Below are 12148 nucleotides of genomic sequence, written 5' to 3' on the forward strand. Positions count from 1 at the left end.
TGACTCAAAGGTTGGTAATAGTTGTGTGTATGTAGGACTTTGAGTCCACTTATACTACAGAAATGTACCATCCGTCCATTTTGTGTACCGCTTATCCTACACAGGGTTGCGGGGAGCCCATCCCAGGGAGCTTGGGGGACAAGGCGGCAGACACCCTAGAGCATTTTTTGCATAAAACCATCTGGACGCATAAGAAATATTTACTCCCCCTGCCTAATATGTCAAGGTTAGGAACATTGGACTTTGCCAGTATACACAATGTCTGCGGTCCTGAAGACATTCCCAAGCCATTCATAAATGTTAAATAAATGTCTCCTTAAAGAAAACATACCATTTTTTCATTGTTACATAACAGCAGTTATGTACAACACAACAGGTTTTTTTTTTTTTTTTCATTCAGGAGACGTGTATGTCACTATCGTAACAAGGACATTTACAATCACTCCAATATTTTACGATCACAGCAAAATCAAGGAAACTCTTGGGCCAAGACTTATCATGTGACGTCAACACAACACGCATTCAGGCAAAGTCCTCTTCGATTCGCGTGTGTCAAACATGAATACAGCTAAAAGGTCTCATTTACCAACAAACATCACTGCTAAAGTGCACGCAAAACAATTTTGTGCAATTTTTTTGTGTACTTTTGCCAATTCATGTAGTTTTCCACAAAACACCCCCACCCCACCAAACCCAGCAAATTGCAATGCGAATTAAAAAAAAAATGCAGGAAATCAAGCATTTTTGGCCACAGCGATAACAAACAAAACAAAAAAAAAAATTCAAACTCCGCGAAATCCTGTATAGATTTTATATAGTAACTGTTGTGATAGAAAATTAATCAACACCTTCAATCCAATCAGATTTGAGAATTCAACAGTGCCATAGTGTACTTTTTTTTATCTTATCAGTTTTGAAACCTTTTTTTCCTCATGAGTTGTATCCAAGGCTGTTAATAATTAAAGGCCGAGCTGGGTAGTATCATGCTACATTGACTCTTACAATTACTTGAGGAACTTTTTTGAAAAAAAAAAAAAAAAGACTTTTAAGAGTAGGTTTATATTTATTATATTATATTTATGGCCATATTTATACTCTTACTCGAGTTCACAGAAATGTACTTTTACTTCGCCACGTTCAGTGGTGTGCGATACGCTGCAGTGGTTTGCATGCGGATGCAACATGCGCTCATTTTTTTAGCGGCTCTGTCCTGGAAGATAAAGGCTGAAGAGGAGCCATGTCGACGGATGCAGGACACAGGACACACACACACACACACTCTACACATACTTTCTCTTCGGTTCTGTTCCATAGTCTGTTCTTTTGTTCTCTGGTGTCCTGTTTAAATGAAGATGCTGACAAGTTTGTGTTGTTAACATGTGAAAATAAAGACAGTCAACTGTCGGGAAAATGTTTGTTTTGTGAGGTGTGTGTGAGATTTTGTGTTGAAAATGTGTTACTGTACCCATCACAGGACTGGGATCTGCTGCTTCATCTTGAACCCAGGTTTTATATTATAGAAGCAGAACAGACAGACTCTGAAGGTGAGGTGTGACTTATAGCTCTCCATGTAGTCTGAGATTCAGGATTTTCCCTTCATTTCAATCCAATCCTATATAACTAGTAACTTGCTGCTTGAGCAGTTTTCTCATCGAATACTTTAATACTCTTACTCAAGAAATTATTAACATTAATACTTTTACTGTTACTTGAGTAATTATTAAGTTTTACTTGTACTTAAGTAAAATTGTTTGCTACTCTACCAAACTCTGATTAAAGGCTGATCATAATCATTGAAGATTCCTGTAGTTCAGAGAGATATCACAAATAATAGTTTTTTTTTTAACACTTAAACAATTTATTTAATTTAACTGTCACAGAATGCTCTGGCAGTCAGCGCGCATAAACTGCCTGAAGTGCGACAGTGCGTGCTTCATTGACTGTTTACTTTGACACGAGTGTTTGTCTTGGATTCTGTCCTGTCTCCGCCCCTGTTATGTTATTGTTTTTTTTCCTAATGTATCTCAGCTGTCCTGTGTCACTCCTTTGATTATGTTGTGTATTTAAACCCCTCGTGTGTCTTTGTTCAGTGTGAAGTATCGTATGTTTCTGTGTTTTCCGCCAGACCAGTACCAAGACTTTGATCTTTGTTCCTAGTTTCATGGTTTTGATCCTGTTTTGTCTTCACCCTGTCTACCCTGTTTGCCGATCGCCTGACCTGTTGTCTGTTTTTGACCACAATGCCTCTTTAAAAGCCCTCAGAAGGGATTTTTCCTCCAGTGCCAATTTTATTTGGAGAGCCTGGTGAACCCCAAGCCCAAGGAGAGACAGTGGCTAGAATTCATGTTGTCCGGCTCGCCAATGGGTGGAGCGCCTGATCGGCCATCGAGCCATAGGCCTAAGGAGTTCATCTATCTCATGAGGGTGATCTATGGGAAGTCAGACTTTCAATTTAATTTAGAGAATTTGTTGGGGAGGGCCAGCCTGATAGACAAACCTGCAAGGCCATACTCCACCTACTATGAGAAGGGCGACAGGGCGGCCTCCACAACCCAGCTGGAGGTCAATGTGTCGACCTCATCTCCTGAGCCCCAGTGTGAGACCAATGAAGTGGTTTATCCAACTATGATCCTGATAGAAGTCAACGAGGTGACCTCCCAGGTTCAGTTCCAGTTAGAGGTTGATGGCATAGCCTACCAAGTCCTGTTCCTGCCCGAGTCTGATGAGATGGCCTACCAAGTCCTGTTCCTGCCTGAGGCCGATGAGATGGCCCACTAAGCCATGTTCCAGTCAGACGACAACGAGATGGTTCACCTAGTCATGTTCCAGTCACAGGCTGATGAGACAGCACACCAAGGCCGAAGTATTGTGTGTTTGAAGCCTTTGATCTTTGTTCCTAGTTTCATGGATTTGATCCTGTTTTGTCGTCACATTTTTTGCGTTCTTCCTTCACCCTGTCTACCATGTTTGCCGATCGCCTGACCTGTTGCCTGTTTTTGACCACTATTTTGCCCTACGATTCAGATTTGTCTGCCTGCCTCTCTTCAATAAAAGCTTCAACTGCACTTGCATCTGTCTCCAACTCTGTTACGTGACATTAACAATTCAATTAATAATCATATAAACACAAACGGCTTTGCAATTACCACAAGAAATTTAAATCTACTTCATCCCAACTAGAAATGATCTGTACAATCATCCTCATTCTCATTGGTAGTCTCTGCATTGCTTTTAATCTCATTTGCATACAAAGATTAAGCCATGCCCCTCACGCTTACTACAAGTTTGACACATCACACCGACTCGAGGTACGGCTTTACAGGGAACTCACAGTGTAAAGGATCAAGGAGCAAACAGATACAGAAGTCAACACTAACACTGTGACTAATGCCAGAAACATCAAATCCCATCTGCACTCCTCTCCCTCATCAGGCCAAGCGTGCAGAGGGGCATCAGACTCCGCCGAGCAACCCGGGCCACTTTCCTCAAACTCCTGTCGTAAACTCATAAATCATCTCGAGTGCACAATTCTCTCAGGCACTCAGGTGATCCATATTTCCTCTAGTACTCCGCTTCTTCTTCTTCTTCTTCTTCTTCTTCTACACTCACACTTATACACACACACACACACACACACACACAGACACACACACACAGTGTCCACATTCCCACTGAGACATCTTACCGCAGGGATTTGGAGAATATAAGGAATGAGGAGGAAAATAAAACAGAGGTATCTCAGCGGGAACGTCATACACACTGAATTGTGTGTGTGAAGTACACTTTCTTCTTAGCAGAGCTAGAGGAGGACATTTTGCTATAGAGTCAATGATTTATATAGTGTGAGTGTATATGATTTTACTTAAGCTTACTTAAGCAGAATTTTCACTAGCACTTGTACATAATTTTCTAATGTGAGAAAAAAAATTACTGCTATAAACCATTGTTTCCCAACCAGGGTGCCATGGCCCCCTGAGGTGCGTCTGATGAGAGCAGGAGTGGCATGTAAAAATCCTTCAAACTTTTCTAAAATCCTAAAATGTGCATAAAACTTGTAATATATATGATAAATATAAATAAAACAGACACAAAAATAATAAGACGGACATACACATGCATAATAATAATAATAATTAATAATAATAATAATAATAATAAAATTATATATACAAAATAATAATTCCCTCCCTCGACCCCCCTCGCTGACCTGTCAGCAGCCTGTCAACATCAGTATGCTTAACGTATGCATGTGTTTTATCCTAATAATTAGCGTGTGACGATGTGTGTGTAGTGCAAAATAATATGGACAGATTTCTTAAAGGAAAAGCTCCAGATTCTTCTGAACCATCAACTTCATCCTCATGTAGCTAACGCTGTCTAGCATTAGTGTTTGTGTAGGGTGCCATGACTGAAAAAAGGTTGGGAAACTCTGTTATAAACAACAAATTATTAATTATTTTGCTCATTTAAAATCCTCATATGCAGTTAATGTTCTATAATTAACTAAACATAACAAAACATACTGTCATCAGTGGTGGACAAATCATAAATTCATTAGCTAGCCCATGAGGAAATTGGAAGCTTGCCCAATCTCATGGTATGCTTGCTTTATTAACCAAATTAACTAGGCTTTTATCCAATAAGTATGATTTTCTATGCGCATTAATACAAAGTATGGAAAATAAACAAATACTTGAATCCCTGGGAGGGGGTGACATTATACAACTAATGTCTCTGGTGATGAAGCATCATGTTCATACCCTCAACTAAAAGGCAGAAACTCTTTGCAGACCTGCCAACATTTACACATTTTGTGTCCACTGGAGTACAATACTAGACGGTATCTCTCAAAAATACACTAAAACAGCAGTATTCTTTTTCCCAGTCAGTAAGAGTGGAAAATGAGACAATCGATATATGAATCTGGAAGAGGCCAGGTGATTTGAACTCTCCAATATTAACTGACATCAATGGAAGCCCTGTCCCCTTCTTGCTGACCAGTCTCAACTTGATTTTCTGCCTAAAAGCTGCAATCAATGGGATGACAATCAGGTGTGAGTGAGCATGCTGTTTTATTTAAAGAACAGGGATCTATCAAAGTCTGATTGTCACAACACATGTTTGTGGAAGTGTATCATGGCACTAACGAAGGAGGTTTCTGAGGACCTCAGAAAAGAGTTGCTGATGCTCATCAGGCTTGCAGAAGTTACAAAACTATTTCTAAAGAACTTGGGCTCCACCAATCCAGTCAGACAGATTGTCAAATTCACAACCATTGTTATCCTCCCCAGGAGTGGAGACCAACAAAGACTCCAAGAGCAAGATGTGTAACAGTCCACGAGGTCACAAAGGAACCCAGGGTAACTTCTAAGCAACTAAAGGTCTCTCTCACTTTGGATAATGTTAATGTTCATGTTCATCAGGAGAACACTGAACAAACATGGTGTTCATGGCAGTATTGCAAGGAGAAAGCCATTGGTCTCCAAAAAAAAAACGAACATTGCTGCCCATCTGAAGTTCACTAAAGATCACGTGGACAAGACAGAAGGCTATTGGAAAACTGTTTTTTGGATAGATGAGACCAAACAGAACTTTTTTGGTTTAAATGAGAAGCTTTATGTTTGGAGAAATGGTAAATGGTCTGCATTTATACAGCACTTTTTTTTAACCTTAGCAGTTCTACAAAGTGCTTTACACTGTGTCTCATTCACTCATTCACACACACACTCACACACCAGTGGTAGCAGAGCTGCCATGCAAGGCACTAGCTTGTAATATTGCATTCCAGCATGAGAACCTTATCCCATGGTGATGGTAGTATCATGTTTGGGCCTGGTTTGCTGCATCTAGGCCTAAATTCTAATTCTAAAGGAAAATGTCAGGACATCTGTCCATGAACTGAATCTCAAGAGAAAGTGCGTCATGCAGCAAGACAATTACCCTAAGCACACAAGTCTATCTATCAAAGAATGGTTAAAGAAGAATAAAGGTAATGTTTTGGAACGGCCAAGTCAAAGTCCTGACCTTAATTGAATAGAAATGTTGTGGAAGGACCTGAAGCAAGCAGTTCATGTGACTAAACCCACCAACATCCTAGAGTTGAAGCTATTCTGTACTGAGGAACGGGCTAAAATTCCTCCAAGCCGATGTGCAGGACTGATCAACACTTGCAAGAAATGTTTAGTTGCACGTATTGTTACATAAGAGGGTCACACCAAATGTAATATTGGATCGTTTTCCTCAAAAAATAAATGAGTATAATATTTTTGTCTCATTTGTTTAATCAGGTTCTCTTTTTCTACTTTTAGGACTTGTGTGAAAAACTGATGATGTTTTAGGTCATATTTATGCAGAAATCTAGAAAATTCTAAAGGCTTCACAAACTTTCACAAACACAACCTGACCCCATTCACCCCTATATGAAATACTGATATATTCCAAAGGAAGTTACATCATCCAAATTTCCTGAAGATCACGGTGATATTGTTAAACTGACTGATGAGGTCACTTTCAATGTACAACTCAGCAACCCAAAATTGTAGACTGAAAGAAAATTTTGATTATTAAAAAAAGTAAATCATTAGAATGGCTTTAATGGCAGATGCTAGTTAATCACATCTTGGGCAATTTGCTCATTCAAGACGTAAAACTCAACACTGTTACTCATTTAATAACAAAATGCAGCCATTGTCTTCATAGAACCCTTGTAAAAAATGAGATATTGTTGCCTGAGATGGGTTAAGACATTTTCTAAATGGTTAAATATTTAAAATGACTTACAACATGAGGTATGAGGGCTAAATCTCACCCCAGTTGTGGAATCTCCCAAATACTGTATCTGCAGTCAGTTTGGTATTAGTTTCGCTAGCAAAGTTATTCAATGAGAGAAGATCCTTCAAAGGATGCATGTAGTACAGTAGCTACCTTCAGAATATAATGCTGCTACTGACCCACTTAGAAAACTTACTCTGTTTTAAAGTGGCAAATGAGGAATTATGCTAATGTAATTACTTAAGCATGACATGCTCTTTCATACATATGTCCTTACACACACACACACACACACAGAAACCATGTGGGGATGAGCTCGCCTCGCAGGACTTGGTAGGACATGCAGAACTGGGGCACACACTGGCTTTACACATAGCAAGCCTGACACACACACACACACACACACACACACACCTTTATCAACACTGCATCGCATCAGTATCACTGAGTATATGAAGAAGCCTGATAGGTTTAACAGAAGGCAAAGGGAATTATACATCCAAACATACAAAGATATGCCTTTGAGCCCTTTCCCATTCTTCTCTTCCACGTTTTTCATCCCTCAGAGAGAAAAATTCAAATGAACACAGTCAATAAAGCACGAAGAACCTTCCCTAATCTCGATCTTCATCCATAAATGCCAGAGAGAAGTGTGTGGAGAGACAGAAGGATGGAAAGCAACAGCTTCACCAGTGGCATATGGAGCTAAATACAGCAGCACATTGGTCTCGCAATCTATAATTAGTCAATAAATGTGACAGTGAGCATAATGCATACTTTTTTTTTTAAAATATAGTCTTACTGTATATTAAACATGCCTGACTAACTTTCTAACACTGACTAACTATATGAATACATTAATAGTCCTGTATCTTCTGACAGAAAAATAAATCCCAGCAGATCAGCAATTGATGAGATATTCAGATCACCAACACCCAAGTAATGACCGAGATCACTGAAAACACTTTTTTTTTTTTTTACCCATTCTGATGTTTGATGTGAATATTAACTCTTATAATAGAAGCCCTTGGCCTGTATCTGCAAAATTTCATGCATTGTGCTCCTGCCACATGATGCCACATACTGATTATATAATTGCAAGAATTAACAGGGGTACATGGGTGTATAAATATATAAAATGTATTTAATTAATTCTTTTTGTGTGTGTGTGTGTGTGTGTGTTTCTATGGATTTGCATCTTACCGGGTCATTGAACATCTCCATGACGAAGGTGGCAATGCTGCCGTTGATGCCAATGAAGAGATTGATGCAGGTGAGGACCACATACGCCGTGCTGGGAACGCTGAACACGAACGAAGCCGGGTACATCATCGGTGTGATTGCCCACCTACAACACGCAGAATGCGATCAAGAAGTATGAGCACACACTCATAACACAATATGAACATTTTGTTCATCATGTTCAGTCAAGTGGAAAACACAATCAGAAAAGGAGCATTAGCATAAATCATATTTGGCATAACGAGTCTTCTGTGAAGCAATAATAATAACGATAATAATAATAAAAACAAATTGCTCCTGTGTTATTCATTGTGAAGTGTGCAACAGTGTGCTCAGGATTAAGCTAATCCACATTTTACATCCACTTATTAAAATAGCTACTAAAGTGCCTGTTTAACACACGCTAGGTTTCGCTGACTAGATCAAAAAGGAAAAAAAATCTCAGCAAGTTCTGTTCTGCTGACTAAATTTCTTGTAATTAATGTCTGTTATTAGGTTCATTTAAACGTTTTAAAACTTTGTCCTCTGTCGACCGTACAGAGTGTGTGAACGCTCTTCTTTGTTTTGATGATCTGATGCTGGAGGAGCATCACAGACATTTTGACAGCTAGTATCTTATCACAAACTGAACTGAATAGACTTATGTCTGTTTCACTATGGCATGTAACTAGCCAAAACCTTCCTCATGAGGAAATCACTCCTGGTTTGAGTCGAGGTGCTATAAATAAGGCTACCAATTTGTTTATATTTTGGGAAATAGAGCTACATTTATTAGAAAAATATTGCAGGCAGGTACAAACATTGTACAAACACTGATCAGCCATAACTTTAAAACCACTGACAGGTGCAGTGAATAACATCTTGTAACAATGACGCCTGTCAAGTGGTGGGCTATATTTTAGGCACCAAGTCAGCAGTCAGTTCTGGGGCAGTGGTGGCTCTGGGTTAAGGCTCTGGGTTACTGATCAAAAGGTTGGGGGTTCAAGCCCCAGCACTGCCAAGGTGTCACTGTTGGGCCCTTGAGCAAGCCCCTTAACCCTCTCTGCTCTACGGGTGCTGTATCATAGCTGACTCTGCGTTCTGACCCCAACTTCCTGGTATGCTGGGGTATGCGAAGAAAAGAATTTCATTGTGCTGTAATGTATATGTAACCAATAAAGACTCATTATAAAGCTGATGTGTTGGAAGCAGGAAAACTAGGCAACATAAGGATCAGAGGAATTTTGATATGGCTAGACGACTGGGTCAGAGCATCTCCAAAATGTCAGGTCTTGTGGGGTGTTCTTGTGGCCCGTACGGCCTTACGCAGTACGCATTACGCATTTATGCAGGCCTTACGCCTTACGCATTTCACTTTCGCTTTCGAATTAGTAGCAACTCAGGGATGGCAATTGCTTGAACTGCCTCATTAATGTTTGCAGGTTCCCTATTAACATTGGGTTTAAATCCAAAACATTGCCAAATAGGTGCTTTTACATTTCGCTTTGAAACCAAATCTTCCTCCATCGTCTTGTCAGTCAGCTCGCCTCATGCTCATCAATGAAATCTGACTCCTGTTGTGCTGCGACTCTGACTCATTCGGCTCATGCGGAATTGAGCAGATGCGTTCAGTTTTTAATTGTAGCGTCCGTTCTCTAATTGAACTAAATGATTTTTATTACTATAAAAAGGCAAAATGACAGACGGGGCGGTGCCGCGGTGCGCAAGTGATGTAATCGGTCTGTGGCCGAACACCGTGTAACACTGGTAACGCTGAATATTGCAGCAAGACTACATCACAGCACAGCTTCGGAGGTCTTGTGGAGTCCATGCCTCAGTGGGTCAGAGCTGTTTTAGTGGCACAAGGGGGACCTACACAATATTAGGCAGGTGGTTTTAATATTCTGGCTAATTAGTGTATATAACTGTGAGAGTGGGATTAAACCATCTAATTCAGATCAAGTATGAACTTGAGTGATGTAGGTGAGGTTGAGGAACTGTCAGAGAATTCTGTCAGAATTCACCAACCATGCTGACAGTGCTGGAGTTAAATTTCAGTGTTTTCAGTTTAGATTTAGGCCACACCCATTATGGGGTTTAAACCTGAATACCGATACAGACATGGATATGTAAAGCACCAAACAAATACTATCACCGTAGTACACTCCTAATATACTTTACTATATATATTTTAGAGAATAAATGAAAAATAAAACCATTGGTTTTCCAGGATATCATGCAGAAATTGCATGGCTTCATCATGTTTTGCCTAAATGTCACAGCACATTACACTGCTGATGTAAATGAGTGTGATGGGATGTGTTCGGCCTAACTCACCCGTAGAGCACCAACAGGAGGATGAGTGTAGGCAGGTTCTGAGGCGAAACATACGCCTTTTGTTGGAAGCAGAGGAAGATGACAATGACGATGAGACATGGGACGACATAATTACACTAGAAGAAAACAAAACAGAAGAGGACAGACACTTGGTTCATGACCCACTTATTGAAAAATACACACTGTACCAGACAGAAGAACTTCATCATCCATTATTCAGAGGAAGGACAAGGACCAACAGTACAATTTGGAAAATGGTAATGGTCGTCTCAGTGTAATGAATGTGAAGTCTCCTGAATAGGAATCGGAGCTGAATCGATGTGCTTTTAATTAGCCGTCTCGGTGCTTCTTCTCAATTTTCCCTGTGAATGCAGAGGGCTCTCACATGGACAAGGGGTTAATGGGATGTAATTCATAACTGAAGAAGGTTTTGGCCTGCACTGGGTCAAGGAACAGACCACAGTCATTGAGGTTATGGATTAGCGTTTGGATAAAGAATATAATATGTTGGCGATGATCCTAGATCACTAGTCTACAGTATAGGGCCATATTAATTCAATGCAGGAGAAAAAAAGTGATTAATTGATGTTAACTTTGTTTTTCCGTTCAAGAAAGTATAGCCTAAATCTAAACATTTTTCCTAAATTCCTGTCCAGAATTCATAACTTCCTACATGCCTGGCTACAGGAAGAAGAAAAAATGTCACTATAGGCAGGTTTTCAAAGATGGCATGATGACAGGAAAATCATAGAACTCATTTTTTTCCTATGATTCTGCAAACATCTGAAAATGCTCTAAGTAAATACACACGTTTCTGGTTTAACGCAGCATTTGGGATTATTTATACCCTAGGCTTCCTATAAGCAGAGCACGCCATCATACTATATGTAAAGAATGTCGTTAGTCGTTCTCTTATGTCGTTCGAACCGGTTTCCAACTAAAGAGAGGGGTGTGGAATGCTGAAGCAGGGATGTAAATATACCTTTTCATTTCCAGTCAAAACAAATCAAAAATAAATCCTGTCTAATCCCTGACTAATATACTGTACTCACTATTTAACTAAAACATTAGAGCAACCGCTAAATATTCACACCTTAGTCTTAATGTAAAGAACAAGGCAAAAACAAATATGCAAATACAGTACTCTGAAGAAAAAAAAAAGTCAAATGCAACCTACAAATATACAGTGCTGTGAAAAAGTATTTGCCCCATAGTGATTTCTTCTGTTTTTGTGTACATCTAATAGTAAACCATTTCAGAAATTCGGAAAGGAAACCTGAGTAAACACAAAATACAGTTTTTATTGAATTTTTTAGTGAAGCAAAAAAAGTTATCCAACACCTATCACCCATGTGAAAAACTAATTGCCCCCTTAAACTTCAAATCTGGTTGTGCCACCTTTAGCAGCAATAACTGCAACCAGGCGCTTCAGAGAACTGGAGATCAGTCTTTCACAGCGCTGTGGTGGAATTTTGGTCCATACTCCTTTGCAGAACTGCTTTAGATTAGCCACACTGGAGGGTTTTTGAACATGCACTGACCATTTAAGGTTCTGCCACAGCATCTCAATTGGATAAAGTCAGGACTTTGACTATGCCACTCCAAAACTTTAATTTAGCCTTTTTTTTGAGCCATTCAGAGGTGGATTTACTCCTATGCTTTGGATCAGTCAGTGCCTTTACATGGAGAACAATAATCCAATATTAACCCGATTAAGACGATACTCTGATTAAGAAACTAGCATGTAAACATCAATTTTTAATTATCTTAATCCAATTAAGGTCATACTCGAAGTAAACACAAATGGAATTAAGACATG

At 39.5% G+C, this 12148-nt stretch overlaps 1 protein-coding gene across 1 annotated transcript in view; it reads right to left on the bottom strand.

The window, feature by feature from the left end:
• The window catches only part of LOC128604269 (phospholipid-transporting ATPase ABCA1), a 195115-nt gene that overhangs the window by 36090 nt on the left and 146877 nt on the right, over nt 1–12148 (bottom strand). Inside the window, exons 38-39 of the mRNA XM_053619270.1 lie at nt 10330–10445; nt 7975–8119 (exon numbers count right to left, since the gene is read on the bottom strand). Coding sequence (XP_053475245.1) covers nt 7975–8119; nt 10330–10445 — 261 coding nt within the window. The remainder of the gene's footprint in view (nt 1–7974; nt 8120–10329; nt 10446–12148) is intronic.

The sequence above is a fragment of the Ictalurus furcatus genome, chromosome 29, assembly GCF_023375685.1.
Source record: "Ictalurus furcatus strain D&B chromosome 29, Billie_1.0, whole genome shotgun sequence".
NCBI classification, from domain to species: Eukaryota; Metazoa; Chordata; class Actinopteri; order Siluriformes; family Ictaluridae; genus Ictalurus; species Ictalurus furcatus.